Genomic DNA, 15,746 nt, shown 5'->3' with positions numbered 1-15,746 from the left:
AAGGCTATGGAACAGCTTCCATATGAGGAGAGATTAAAAAAGTGAGACTGTTCAACTTGGAAAAGAGACAGCTGAAGGGAGATATGATAGAGATCTTTAAAATCATGAATGGTATGGGGAAGAGTTATTTACCCCTTCACATAACACAAGAACCAGGGGTCACCCAATAAAATTAATAGGCAGCAGGTTTAAAACAAACATAAAGAAGTACTTCTTCACACAATGCATAGTCAACCTGTGGGACTAGTTGACAGGGAATGTTGTGAAGGTCAAAAATATAACTGGGTTCAAAAAATAACTAGGTGAGTTTATGGAGGATAGGTCTATCAATGGCTATTAGCCAAAATGGTCAGAGACGCAACCCCATGCTGTCCTTATGGCTCTGACTGCCAGAAGCTGGGTCCAGACGACAGTGGATGGATCACTCAATAATTGCCCTGTTGTGTTCATTCTCTCTAAATCATCTGACACCTGCCACTGTCAGAAAACGGGATACTGTTCCAGATGGACCTTTGTTTCTGACACAGTATGGTCATTCTTATGTTCTTAAGAAAATCACCAGGCAAGACAACATTAACATCCTGGCCACCTTCGTTCATGCACTTTGCCACACAGTCCTCATGGTATCCAAACAAGCTCCGACTCTGCCTCCACAGCTAACTCCATTTTGTTTCCACCATAGAGCCACACACATCTTATTCCTCTCAATCTCACTTAATAAGCACCATAGCCTTAATTATGACATCAGATTAATTTAGGTAATAATGCATTATAGGCTTTTGAAATAAAATTATGTCCAGTAGAGACCTTAATTTTGCCGAGTTCAGAACTAAGCTGTGCATCTGAGTGTGATTCAAAGGAATTGGATGTGTGCATTGTATGTGATTTGTAGGGACTTTGGGACTTGGGCAGAGTGGGGCTGTGATGCAGGGGCTTGAGGGGTGGTAAGGAGCAGAGCAGGTAGTTGAGAGGGTGGGGAATACCTCCTCTACCTTATGCAGCACTGAGCAGCAAAGCTGAGGTTGGGGTGGGGATAGGGTGAGGTAAGGAGCATGCTTGCTCCCTTTTTCCCTGCAGCCTCCCCTACTATATTCCAGCTTGTTCTGTGATAGGAAGCCCATGGCAAAGACTCTTTGTCCCTTGGTTTCCTTGATTACAACAGTTAAGAAAAATGTAATAACGTTTAGCCATCAAAAATCAATCTTTGATGATGTTTGCTTCAGGATTAACTAATGTGGGAAATTACAAGTCTAAGAGCATTAAAATAGTTATAGTGAATCCAATAAAATCTTACATTTGTATGTAAAATATCCAGAAAGAAGGATTCAAGTTGCTTAGACTTCTCAGTCTGCAGCTGATTGTAATTTGAACATTTTCAAGAGAATTCAAGTTTGTTTTTATTGAAAGAAGTGGTACGTGTTTGGGAAGCTCAATGTTAATTTAAGGGATTTAAACCTTGCTTTAAGTGGAAAAGCTCAGTGCAGCCTTGGAGTTGTTGGGGCACCTCTATAATATCCTCTCTTATGGGAGATGGAGAATTTCTTCTTTTCAGTTTAAGAAAGAGTGCTGCTGTCATAGTCAATAACTGTATGTTTCTGAAGCAAAGAAATAATTGAAAATTGGTGTTTCACATTACTCAGGGACACTAGTATCTTGTAAAGTCTGTGGTTTGAATTAAATATTACTGAACTGTATTTGACTTTGGATATCAGGCATGTATTGTTGCTATTTTCATGTTGAAAAATACATAACAATGGACACTGCCAAAATAAAATCATGCATCTTTGAAACTGGGTAGTATGAGTAAGCCCCTTCATTTTCAGTTTAAACTGATTTTTACCAGAAAAAATCCCGGGTTTTACAAAAAGCATTATTCTCTTTTTCTGAATTTCACCCTACTTTTGTATCATTCAAATATATAAAAAATAACTTAGGAAATTACAGTACATTGCATGAGATATATGTATTTAGATAATACATTAGTCTGTTTCAGAGTAGCAGCAGTGTTCGTCTGTATCCGCAAAAAGAACAGGAGTACTTGTGGCACCTTAGAGACTAACACAAGCTTATGCTCAAATAAATTTGTTAGTCTCTAAGGTGCCACAAGTACTCCTGTTCTTTTTACATTAGTCTGTGTGGATATGCAAAGCTGCCAGTTGAAGTAGTCTAGAAGATACACACAATAAACAAACAGGCATGCATGCAAGCTCTGAAGTGCGTCCACATCTTACCCCTGGGGAAATTCTGCACCAAAAAATTAAAAATTATGCACACAATATTTTAAAATTCTCCATATTTTATTTATCAAAATAACGGAATATAATCACGCTGGTTTCAATTATTTTGGTAATTTATTTAAACTACAATACAATGGATGGAGAATGGGAGTGGGGCGCATTGGAGAAAATTCCGAAACCCCTTTGGCTAATAGTAATGTAGCTAGGTTTGACCCTTTATTTCTAGTTATTAGTCAACAAATATATGCAGCCATATGCTCAGTGTTACATAATAGGCAACTGAAGAGCAGGTGATGGCTGGGGAATCAAACTCACAATTTATATTGGCTACTGACCATCTCCAGAAAAGTCAGCAACAAACAGCTGATAGAGCACATTTTGATAGGAAATTTTTTCAGTCAAAAAATTTAGTTCAGTTCTAATCACTAAAGCACCATAAGCATTTATAAGGCCATACTGTCCTTTATACCACTCTGGCAATGTAAAGGAGCCTTAAAACTTTTACACCTGTTTTATACTCGGGGAATTCACAAAGACAATGGGAACAATTCACTAAGCAGGCAGGCTGCTACATTTGCTCTTCCTGAGGGGACAGAGCCTGCCCCATGCCTACCTTCTCAGAAACACTCTGATGCCCTGCCCCTCCATGCCACGTGTGCTGCAATAGCAAGCGAGAGGGACAGAGTGCCTCTCTCTCGCATGCACATGACTGCCCAGACCCCCCACAGCAGTGAGTTACGTCTCTACTGGTTGCTCCAGGTGCCCAAATCGACCTGCTTGCACTGTCGGGGAGGAGCACGTGGCCACTCTTGTGGCTTCCCTTTGTTTCCCCACCAGAATTCATTTTTCTGTAGGGAAACAAAGAAATCTGCGGGGAACATGAATTATGCACACACTCAGTGATGCAGAATTCCCCCAGGAGTAGCATCTGAACATACTGATGAATCTCACGCCCACCACGTACGCATTTCAAGCTGTTAGCTGGCAACGGCTTAAATATTTGATACACTAAAATGGGAAGAAAACAAAAATCTGTATCCGAACACAAGGCAGTATTTGAAAAGTTTAAAAAAAACAAAAACAGGAGGAGAGGATGAAGTTGAGTGTATGCGCTGCAAATGGTGTGGCCCCATTATTAAATGTAAATATTTATAGGCTAATAGTTCCAAGTCTACAACAGATAACTGTTTATTCAAATGAAAAGTTTCATTTCTGGATTAGAGACACATTGTTTTCTTAAACTCAGAGGTGGCATTATGTTTTGAGTTCTGTTTTAGTTCTGCAGCAACCACACTGAATTCCATTAATCAAAGCATTAATCTACTGAATACTTTTTCCCGTGTCCGTCCGTCCACTAAAATAAACCCCTATATTTACCCAGAAAAATTAATTTTTTTGCACTGATTTTCATCTGTTTTTGTTGTAGTAGAAATAAACACAGATAAATTCCTGGGGAAAAAATAAATAAAATAAAACCTGAAAACTAAGGGCCCTAAGTATGAGGCAGTCCAAGTGTACATGAAAATGGAAAGAACTGAAATATATGAACAGTTCTTCCTGCACATTTTTGTTGTAATGGTAGCTTTCCCTTTTTAGCTTCAGTATGATTCACTGGATAAATATGCAACTTCAAATTATGGCCTTATTTAAACTAAACAGTTATCCTGTACTGGTTGAGGCACTGTCCTGTTTTCCAATAGCTTACCAGATTGTAAAATAGAGTGTGTTCTTATGTACTTTACAAAATGTAATTGATATTATTGTGGCTCAGGAACAGTTTGAAACTATCTACAGAATTAGTCATTGAAATTTGCTTGTTAGCCTAGTTTCCCAACTCCAATGTCTTCCTCTTCACATTGTCTGTCTGTGCAAGAAGAGAATTTAAAAAGTTAGTGCTAATCACTTGGTAAAATTAAAGCATGTTGCTTCCCCTCTCCTCCACCCAAAGAAAATGATTTGTGTTCTGGGATGTTGCTCTTCTCCAATGATGTAAATGGCAGCTACTCCCTTCTTCTGTGACAGAGTGAATGAGACGCTCTCATGTTGAATAGGTTATTGTTTGGGAAATCTTCAGTATACTCGGTGCTGAGCAATTTGCATGTACTTAGCATAAAAATGAATATTGGTTTAAGCAGTGATCCTTAACAGACTGATTATATTAGTGCCTCTTATAAGTATTCTGTTAATATTCTGTATATTATATAGTCAGAAGGGAAGAGTAATGAAAACCGAAACAGAAAAAAAAATAGATTTTGCTATTTTGTTGCTTTCCCTCCTCCAGGCTGGCAGGTATCCTTGCTCCAGACAAGTTGGTCAGAGAAAGGAGATGTCTAACTTTCTATAATTTCGGCTTCAGTTTACCTGTCTTGCCCTATTGTTCCAGATTATATTTGCCTCCAATCTCAGCAGTCACATCAATTTGGCTTGCTGAAGTCTGAAAGTACTTTCCCAAAATATTGGAAGAGGAGATAAAGATGATGCAAGTGCAGCATATATAATAGTACTTCAGGTTACGATAAGAATAGGGAGCTATGCTTTAACTCCTTTGCAGCACACGGATTCCATGTAGTTGTTCCTCTATTCATGTCTGCAGAGGTAACAGAGTCTGGTGGACTGGGATCCAGGCCTGGGAGTCAAGAACTCCTTAGTTCTAACCTTGTCTTAGCCAGTGACCTGCTGCGATCACGGCCAAGTCACTTAATTATCTCTGTATAAGTTTCCTCCTCTGTAAGATGAGGGAAATACCTGCCTCATGGCTTTGTGAGGATTAATAGTTTTTGTACAATGTTTTGAAGATGAAGGGTTAAGTGCTATTTAAATTATTAGTTTTTAATGTGGCAAGGTTCTATTTGTATTAATACAACTATAAAAGGGAAGTAAACAAGAATGACTGAAGCCAGTTGTTGGCTCATGATGTCAGCATGCATTGCCCACTTGCTAAATTTTCAGACAAGCATCTTTCATGCTGTCTCGCATGCTGCCTCTCAGACTTGTGAGGTGCTCCCTATAAACATCCATAAAGCTACCTCTTTATTCTCCTTCAAATCCTTCCTTAAAACTCTCCTGTTCTGTGACAGTGCTGCTACTGGTGTGCAGAAGCCACTGCCTGTCATGGTGACCAATATTGTCTCATTGTTTTCTTGTACTCCCTGTCATTCTGTATCCATCCGTTGTCTCTTGTCATATACTTAGATTTTTAAGCTCTTTGGGACAAGGACTTTTTGTTCTGTTTGTTCAGCACCTAGTAGTATGGGATCCTGATTCATGACTAGGGCTCCTCGGGTGCTACTGTAATACAAATAATAAAAAATAACATTGCTTAGGTCATATGATAAATGTCCTACTTTAAATCAATAAGGAAATCAAGAGAGACGGAAGAAGATAATTTTATCTGAAGGTCTGTGGTTTGGTTTCTTTTGTATCAGCCTAGATATCTAGTAGTTCTCCAGTAGTACATCATGACTTCACTTCTGTAATGTACTCTACTAGCTCTAGCAGGCTGCTTAGACATACTATTTCCTTCTGAAATTCCAGTAATAGTCTGTGGCAACAGACATTCATCTTAAGAGTCTAATTTTCTTCTGTGTCAAATGTCTCTGCTACAGCTGACCTCAGTTTTGTGTATCATTTAGGGCCCTGTTTACACTGAAGCGATAAGTGTCTGAACCAGCTAATAAAACTGTTATAAGCAAATTCAGCACAATTTTAAATATGGTTTGCCTGACCAGCATTGACTAGTTTCTATCTGGTCTAGAGCATGTTCCAAAAAGTTATTTTCTCAGCCACACTACCCAGGCCAGTATTTTAAAACCTCAGACAGTCCCCTCCCACCACTATGCAGAAAAGGCCTATCTGCTTGGGCCGTCCTTGGAGCTGTCATTGAGCAAAATATGAAAAAAGGCCCACCAAACCCCTTGCTGGGTCCAACAGGGCTCTAGGGTATATCTCGTCTTGGCTTGAGGCCTTGTTTAGTTGAAATGTTTGATTTCTCCTGTTTGAGTGATTTTAAATGTTTATCCCAAGAGAAGTGTATTTCAGCCTCTAGGTCAGGGGTTCTCAAACTGGGGGTCAGGACCCCTCAGGGGGTCGTGAGGTTATTACATGGGGGGGGGGGGGGTCACGAGCTGTCAGCCTCCACCCCAAACGCTGCTTTGCCTCCAGCATTTATAATGGTGTTAAATATATAAAAAAGTGTTTTTAATTTATAAGGGTGGGGTCACACTCAGAGGCTTGCTATATGAAAGGGGTCACCAGTAGAAAAGTTTAAGAATCATTGCTCTAGGTTATGATTCAGTATAGTTTTTGAACTTGTAGGAAGAGAAGCCCTCAGCTCACTACCTGCCAAATCACAGCCTTGAGCTGTTGGGGATGAATAGCGGAGGCAACTTCTGCTGGGATTTGTAAGCAGATTGATGGGTAGAACAGTAGATACTTACATTCTATTTTGTTGAATGCCTGTTGCTTCACAGAACATCCATGTTCATTTCTGCTTTGCTTTTGAAGATTTCATGAGACCTCTTTTAGCTCTTTTTAAAGGATACTGTCAAGGTAATTAGGCCTAACAATTGATATGCTTTAAAGTTTCTAATTTTTATGACACTGCGCGGAGGTTCTCCTCCTGTTTGTATTTGAAGTGGATTATTGCAACATTGCATTTCAGACTACTCCAAAGTGAACTTTAACATTTTAGTTTTAATGGTTTTGGTCACCTTCACGCAAAGTAATTATTGAATAATTTAATCTGGATTTTTCAAAGGCAAATCAATTCAAAAGGAATTCATTGAAAGCTGGGTACCCAATTTCCTTAGAGTCCTTTGAAAATCCCAGCCTTTAACATTACAATAACCTTTAACATCAATATTAAATAACTCTAAATATTTTACATGAGGTGACTGTTCCACAAGGAGGAAGAGGGCCTCTGAAAATTCAACAGTATTAAAATAAAGCAAACCGCATCTGGATTTCGTATTTGGTTGAAGTGAAGCAACCATTATGGTGACTCTTCCTATTTTCTCCCTCTGTGACTGTATGTAGTAATCATGTTGCAGCAAGTTCTTTTCACTGAAAACTCTGTGCCCTAGACCATCCCAGTGAGGAAACAGAACTGCCTTGTCTGTTTGATGTCCCCTAAAGCAGATGTCTGTGATGACTGCATGTACTGCAAATCTGTGTCTAGCATAAATACTTTCAGGTTGATGTCTACCGTCTGCATGTTGCTTTGTTAGTGATCAGCCTTCCCCAGAATGAGAAATATTTCTTTTTCCTGTTTCTCAGTCTTGGAAATCTCCTGAGCTCAGACCACCAGCTGTCCCCTAAACAAGCAGTATTTCATGTTATAATGTGCCTCTTGTCTTCCATGAACAGAGCTGAGGCTACTGTGTTCCATTTCCCCCAGCAGCTATCCAAAACTGTAGTTTTGGAAAATGTGATGGATGAGTGAAAAATGTACCAGACAGCCTTTATATTAGGTAGAAGATGAGGTTAGGTGGGCTTTATCAACAAGGTCAATGCCTAGGTAAGAAAAGCAGCCTTCAGCCACCTTCAACAGCTGGGAAGTAGAAGGCTGTTGAGATTTCTATGGGAATGCTGCCTCTGGACTCTGCTTGGGTCCATCTTTCATATCAGTCTCTGGCTAGTAAGTGTCTGAAACTTCTCGCTGCTGGAAGAGAGCAGGAATTCTGTGATTGGGGAGGGTCTAAGCTACTCTACTTTTTCCCCAGAACTGCCTGGCTGGGGAGAGAAGGTGAAGTGGTCTTTGTCACTCTTCATCTTCTGTAGCTTCAGTGGTTTTTTGTATGTTTTCCATGAATAATTCCAGGGTCCCTTCTACTGCTTTTAGCTTTCCCAAGCAGCAGTAAGGTGAAATTCTGATTGTTGATAGTGTCACTGCTGACTGGGGTTCTGAGGAGCAGTGGTGAAAAGAGCAGAGTCTTGTAAATTTTACTTTGCTGCTGCTTGGCAAAGCTTCTCCCTCTGACATAGCTTCTGCCTCAGGGAGGGTGGATTAACTGTGCTGACAGGAGAGTTCTCTCCCATCAGTTTAGAGCATCTTCATTAAAGTGCTACAGTGGTGCAGCTGCACCAGTACAGCTGCGCCGATGAAACATTTTAAGTGTGGACTTGCTCTTATATAGCCCTTTAACCTTTGTGGTTGAGTGTCTGTTACAAGTCAAAAATCAGTGATAATTATAGATTTAAGAAATGGATGGGATTTCCTGAGTCCTCTGATCCAACCGCCTGTGTGAGTGTCACAACGAGCCTCTTAGAAGTGAAAGATAGACTTAATTTTTATGCAGAATAAGAAACCATTCTGCAAGGGATCATGTGGATTAATCAGAGAAGTGTCATTATTTGTCCCACTGTTTGTAGTTCATTCTGCCTCCCAGTTGATAAAGATGAACTGAAGATAATCTAAGAAACGTGCGTAACAGAAAATGTTTCAGAAACTCTTGCTTCTGTGCAGAATTGCTTAGAAATGAAGTTCTCCATTTTTAGACTATGTTCAGGAGTGGCAGAACTGTCATGTGCTTCTCTGGAGTGATTCATTGACCGACCGCCTGCCTGTGGTGGAAATGCCAACAAAAGAATGTTTCCAGCTCTCTGTGGATCTCATTTGTGGAACCCTTTGGCCTAATATTGTCTGCCATTGAAAATGACTGCATGTTAATTTGTAACTTGAATTGACTTTTGTACTGTGTTTTGGTTTAATCTGTGACTTGTATTTGGGTCACTTGTTCAAGTAGCATCCTCTGAGTATACTGTAATAGAGCACCTTAAATTGAAGAGAGCAAAGATAGAGCTTCATTGTCCATCTGCCTAAGCTGTAAGATTTCCCTTGGGAAACTGCTCTCCACTGCTAAGTTAATAATAGAGGTCATTGAACTCAGTGTACAACAGTCACAATGGTTTGTACTTGTAGTGTGACTACCCCTGGAAGGTAACTAAATGGCAGTTGAATGCCTGGTGAAGCACCACACTGAGCGAAGGACAGTGATTCAGAGTGGATTGCAGATCAAAGAGGAGTACAGACCAGCATCTTTTAACACTCTCTACTCCCATGAAACCGAAGCTCAATTGCAGGGGTCCACTAGGAGTTGAGGAGAGGAAATCAAGGTAGTGGGAATCAATGACAGTACAGGAGCTTCATGCAGGAGGAGCTTGAAAGCAAGTGGGAGGAGAGAGATGAAGCAATAGTTAGAAAGACACGGGTAAAGGAATGAATAGGGGGTTCTTTAGGAATGGAATGAGAGTTGTGAATCCCAGAGGAGCTAGTTACAAAATCATAACTGAAATGTGCTACAATTTAGACTAATTTTAGTTTATCTCATCCTCAAATAGGAGGTGAAAAGCAAAAATACACTTTGGGGCATTAAGGGTGTGGTTGTTGATTGATAGTAATGAAATTAGCTCTAAATTGTGTCTCTTCTCAGTAATTGCTGTGTGTTTTATGAAAGAAATAGCCACTGTGTTACTGTGCTTATGTGAGGAGAGAACTATCTGAGAAAATGCAGGCTGGAAGGAACAGCTTGTGAAACCCAGATGCTCAAATTCTTTCCACCCCAACCTCTTCCATCTGAGTCTCACTCATAAAGCAAACCTTTCCAATGAGAGATCCTAAGTAAAAATGGGCAGTTTGTTTGCAATAACATCACTGATGTTCAGGAAAACACCTTCCTTTCCATAAATTTGCCTGTGTAATAACTTCATCTTATATTTCAGATAATTTTTTATTTTTTGGTTCAGTTGCTTTTGTATTTCAGGGAAACCAGTTGGACAGGATACCTTTTAACATCTAACTCTCTTCACTCTCCTTTTGCAGATAATGGGCATTGAGCAACAAGCTGGGGCGGTATGCTGAAGTCAGGTTGGGGGCAGAATGAGTTTAAAAGATGCTGGCAGTGCAGTTTGCCAGGAGAAGGCGGCCTATAATCTTCATATTTACCCCCAGCTCTCGACAGAAAGCACCACTTGCTGCACAGTCACTGCAACTAAGGACAGCACCACTTCAGATGTAATCAAGGATGTGATACATATTTTGAACTTGGATGTCTCAAAGCATTATGTGCTTGTGGAGGTGAAAGAATCGGGAGGTGAAGAATGGGTACTTGATTTGAATGACTCTCCTGTTCATAGGGTTTTGCTTTGGCCCCGCCGTGCTCAGGATGAGCATCCACAAAACGATGGGTACTACTTTCTTTTGCAAGAGAGGGACACTGATGGGACCATCAAATATGTCCATATGCAATTGGTGTCCAAGGAGAAGGATGCTCGACGATTGGTTGAAAGGGGTTTTCTTCCATGGCATCAGGAAAACTTTGATGATTTATGCAATCTCTCCAATTTAACAGAAACAACACTCCTAGAGAATCTCAAACGCCGCTTTCTAAAACACAAGATTTATACGTATGCAGGAAGCATTCTGATTGCCATCAATCCCTTCAAATTCTTGCCCATTTATAATCCCAAATATGTCAAGATGTACGAAAATCACCAACTTGGGAAGTTGGAGCCCCATATTTTTGCCATAGCTGATGTGGCTTATCACACAATGCTTAAAAAACATGTCAACCAGTGCATAGTCATTTCAGGTGAAAGTGGATCTGGAAAAACTCAAAGTACGAACTTTTTAATTCATTGTTTCACCGCACTGAGTCAGAAGGGGTACGCGAGTGGTGTGGAGAGAACTATTTTGGGAGCTGGACCAGTACTGGAGGTAAACTTAGGCTGAAATTTTTCTTTGCACAAATAACTTCTTAAAAACTTTCTGAATAATTGCTGGTATGTGTCATTTTTAGGGAAGATTTTGAAGGCCTTTCTCTTGCAGAGGCATTGAAAATCCAAGTCTGTGTTGATCTGCTACTTTGAAGACAGATTTTTAAATTATTTTTGTTTTTAATATCTAAAGTTTCCTTGCAACTAACTTTCTGCATAGATAAAATAGACCATTTACTCCTCTTTTGAAATAGGCTATTTCTCTATTTTGCCTTTGCAAGTTACATTCTCGTTTTCAAAGATGTCAGTTTTGATCGGTTATATTTTCACAGCCAGAGCTCAATGTGCTGGGGTGAAGGATTCATTGGATGTCTCTCATTAGAACACTGTCAGTATTTGAGTCTAGGATCAAGCAGAACCAGTCACTTGGTTCCACTGAATCAGGAATACAGTGAATGTTTTCCTAAGTAAATAGCTCTCCATTGAAATAGTTACCGCTCCGAGTCCTGTGGTGCTTTTTTGCATAGTGAGGATGTCTTTAGCATTTCCATTGTGAACTCCCTTTCGCAGGGATTTATTTCTCTGCTGTAAAGGTTTGCTTCAGGCAGACGCATGTTCTCAGTTGGGGAGAAATTTTGATTAACCCGTAAGTGTTCTGAGCAAATTCTGTTTTAATTATTACATCGTTTCCAGCAGAAGGGAAGACAGCAACCACCATTCTCAAACAGGGGTAAAATCAGTATAGAACAGTGCGAGATAACAAGAGGGCAAACATAAACAGTTCTTGAATTTAATCTCTTCCATTTTTTACTCTAAATTAGAATATATTTTTCTAAAATAGTAAGTTTGCAGGATGCAGATGACCCTTCAGTAATCCACCAGTGAATGCATGACTAATAGCAGGGGAAATGCTGAGGGAATTAATTCTAAAACTGTCAAGGGATTGTATTCAAACAATGTGTAAAAGTTTTAATACAATCATTTGTGAAGGATTCCAAATTCTACATTAATTTTGGTGCAGAAGGAATATGAGGTAAAGTTTCCAGAAGTGACCAAGTCAGTTAGAGACAAGGTGGGTGAGGTAATATCTTTTATTGGGCTAACTTCTGTTGGTGAAACTTTTGATCTTACACAGAGCTCTTCTTCTGGTCTGGGACAGGTACTTAGAATGTCACAGCTAAATACAAGATGAAACAGATTGTTTAGCGTAAATAGTTAACACTCTGCACTCATTGGGCAAAAGAGGGGGTGTTAGTGGGTTACAGATTGTTGTAATAAGCATTAAATCCAGTGTCCTTATTAGGGTGGCCACTCATATATACCCGGAATACTGGAGATTCTGATATTTCTGGGAATGTTGTGAGCGTGATCCCATCCCTGTCAGTGTGATGCGCGTGTAGGGTCACGCCATGTAGGGGCACCATTTTGAAGATTGTGTCATCTTGCCCCCACTGGTGTGACCTCACACACATAGTGTCTGCAAGGTTATGCTGGTGGTGGAGTGGGGTGCTCTCCATTCTGGCATCCTTGGATAGGGAACAAACATTACAAAAGCAGGACTGTTGATTTAAAAACCAGACGAGTGGCCTGCCTATTCCCTATTGAGTTCATGATTTTTAGTGTCTAGAAAAGTTATGAATTTAAGCTCCCTTGCTCTTTTGAAGGTGTTGTGCAGGTTTCCTTTGAGGATGAAGGCTGAGAGGTCAGATATGGAGTGATCACTTTGTGAAAAGTGTTCAACCACCAGTGATAAGGGGTTTTTGTCTTGTCTTATTTTTCTATGTGAGTCACTTAGGTGCTTTTGAAAATTTTACCCAGGATGCTTTACAGAACAGGGAGCACATGCAAGCATTTTGCCTTGCTTTTTTCTACTTGAAAGCAGAAGTAGAATTTGAGGTTTGCTAGTTGCTGGAGCTCAAGTTTGCAGTTTAGAACAGAAAACAGGAAGGGGTCACTGTGGAAAGCACTATTTAATCAGCTGATCTTGCTGTATCTGATACCATTAACTCTTTTGGACTCTAATTTGCAAGATGTGATACAGCATAATCAATTCAGATAGAGGGGACTGAAATCACATGTTATATTTTGCCAACTGAATGAGAAATGCAAATACCCCAAACTTCAGCAGCTAGATTTGTAATGATCTGTTATGCAATAAAAAATAAATGCTGTTTTATTCAAGCATTCTTAGAAATTGGTTCAGACTTCCATGTTAGGTGTATCGTAAAGAACCACTCCTAGCTAGAAATATGAGTAAAGATTGAAACATAAACTTGGGAATTTTCTAAATAAACCTTCACATAAAGATGACATTTGAACATATATACCATCTAAAATTTAGGATTTGATAGTTTCTTTTTATGAGTATTTCAGGCAAGAACTTTTCTCATGGTTTAAGGGCCTTTGTCCATCACACATTGATTCAACCTAAACTCATATCTGGGGCTGTACTTTTGTAAATCCCTTTGTTTGCTTCTGAATAAAAGTGACAAAATGCAGTACAGCTGTATCCCAAAATGTCTTGCAGAGATGAGCACAAGTTTGTACGAAGAGTGCTACTGATCAGCTTGAAACTAAAAAGGAAATAAAGCATTCATAGGTGCATGAAAGTTAATAAGGCAGCACAATCCTGCGTGTGGAGAAGTTATGGAGGCACCTGTGACTCTAACCAAGAAATATGAGTAGGGTTATGTCTGCATATGGGTTAGGACCTATAATTCTCCAAGAGTTCAGCTTGAGTCTCAATGGGAGCAGTGAAGGTTTGAAGTATAGACAACTCACATTTTTACAGTAGGATTAGACAACATGGTAATAAAAACTGCTCAGATCCTGTCTGTGCTACTGCCTCCATTGTTATCACAGCTGGAGCTTATGAAGTGGAGAATTATGGGTCCCAGTTTTCTTAGTGTAGATGTCCTCTTAGTGCAAATTACTATTCTGTTAAGTGATGATGAATACTTAAGTCAATTGTGAGTTTAATAGGAGAATGCAATGAAATCTTTGTAGCAAACATTCTGTCTTACAGAAACTGAAGTCTTAGCAACCAAAATGTCCTGTTTCAGAGTTGGTGATTTGGCTTCAGTGAGAGTCACTTGGGCTTTTCGTTTAATAGAACCAAGCAGAACAAGGAATTTTCCTTAGAAAATGAATGTTCCTGGGGATTTTGGTGCAGAAGAACACTTTGAAGTGTGTTTTAGTCATTTGACAATACTCTATTTCATTTTTGCTTTATATTTTGAGTCCTTCTGAAGTGGTTTGCAAATGTGAAAGATTATTAACGTTAATGAAGTCTGCTTGATTGCAGTAAGATTATAAGAGCCTTTAAGTACTGGCTTAGAACTTCCCCTTTTTTTCCGTGACCTCTTATTTTAGTGACACCCGATTGCCAGGCATCTGCTCGTGGGCTGACCTTTTCATAGAGTTCAAGTGAGTCATATCAGCATTTCTAATGTATCGTATAAAGGTGAATGGTGGCATTGTATTAGCAAGGTGGGTTTGTAATTTTTTTTTTAAATTAATATACTTTAAGAATAGCCTGTCAGGAAACCTGAAACTACATTTTTTTCCTCACCGCATGTTGTTTGTTCATTTTGTGAAGACTCGTTAGCCAAAGCTGGTAGCTCAGCTTTCCTCAAATTAGTAGAAAGTGTTGAATCATCTAATCATTTGCTCAAAATAAACAAACTATGGAAAAAATAAAACTACAACTATACCTTGCCATGGGATTAATCTAAATGCTTCTTGTAATTACCTTCTCCAACATCTGAGACATTAGATATGCCAAAATAATTCATAGGTGTCATAGTTAACTATAAAATATATTGTATATTAAATCAGTCATGGATTAATATGGCCTTAGTGTGTAAAAGATCATGGAACTTGGAAAAATAAGGTGGCCAGAAAATAGACTGTGGTTGCTTATACTTCTACAACACTTGACCAAAGGAAATACAACATGGTTCACTTATCTGGCATGCTGCTACATACAACAACAGTATAGCAATCACATGCAATATCATAATAGGCATGAAAAGCATCTCTTGTTTATACACTGTAGCTTCCACATGTGTCTGTTTCTGTATGGGAAATTGTCAGGTGCCATGCCGAAACATTCTAATAAAACCTCTAACAGTAACATCCCTGGGAATGGTATTTTGTTGAATTTCCAGCTTCCAAGATGTAATTTAAAAGCTGTTTAAATACTGCAAGGGGACCAATTGAACATTCAGGATATTAAGCCCTGGTCTACACTGCGGGGGAGGTCGACCTAAGATACGCAACTTCAGCTACGCAAATAGCATAGCTGAAGTCAGCATATCTTAAATCGATTTACCTGTCCGTGAGGACGGCGGCAAGTCAACCGCTGCCGCTCCCCCGTTGACTCCGCTTCCACCTCTCGCAAGCTGGAGTTCTGGAGTTGACGGGGAATGCGTTCGGGGATCGATTTATCCGCATCTAGACGAGACGTGATAAATTGATCCCCGATAGATCGATCTCTATCCGCCGATCCGGCAGGTAGTGAAGACCTGCCTTTATGGTCTTTATAGTAATAGCTGCTAGAGAGGAAAAGCTATTCCCCTGTAGCGTTTAGTGCTAAGAAATTTAGCCAGCAAGCTGCTAAATACATTAGGAAATAGTTTGGGGACTAATTGAAAGCTTTTTCTGCTTAACTCACTTTCTCCCTCGTCATAACTTCTGTTGGTGGTATTTGCCCCTCTTTTCTGGGACAGAACTCACCCGACTATGCAACTTGCAGGCAGCTTTGCCTAGGTAGCTTTCTTGGAGTTTTCCTTCCAG

General features: G+C 39.7%; 1 protein-coding gene across 21 annotated transcripts in view; it reads left to right on the top strand.

The window, feature by feature from the left end:
- Positions 1-15,746, top strand: part of MYO9B (myosin IXB) — a 77,491-nt gene that overhangs the window by 6,094 nt on the left and 55,651 nt on the right. For 19 of the 21 annotated variants that reach the window (XR_010594946.1, XR_010594945.1, XR_010594944.1 and 16 more), the window contains exon 2: positions 10,057-10,950. Coding sequence is in view for 15 of the 21 variants with exons in the window: in XM_065578548.1 (XP_065434620.1) it covers positions 10,114-10,950 (837 nt within the window). In the remaining 6 variants the exon portion in view is untranslated. Of the gene's footprint in view, positions 1-10,056; positions 10,951-14,321; positions 14,376-15,746 lie in introns of all 21 variants that reach the window. The other 2 variants (XM_065578554.1, XM_065578553.1) reach the window with 1 other exon arrangement.

The sequence above is a fragment of the Chrysemys picta genome, chromosome 25 (genome assembly GCF_011386835.1).
Source record: "Chrysemys picta bellii isolate R12L10 chromosome 25, ASM1138683v2, whole genome shotgun sequence".
Classification (NCBI taxonomy): Eukaryota; Metazoa; Chordata; order Testudines; family Emydidae; genus Chrysemys; species Chrysemys picta.
Note: the sequence above shows the minus strand (reverse complement) of the source record. Positions and strands in the feature narration are given on the sequence as shown.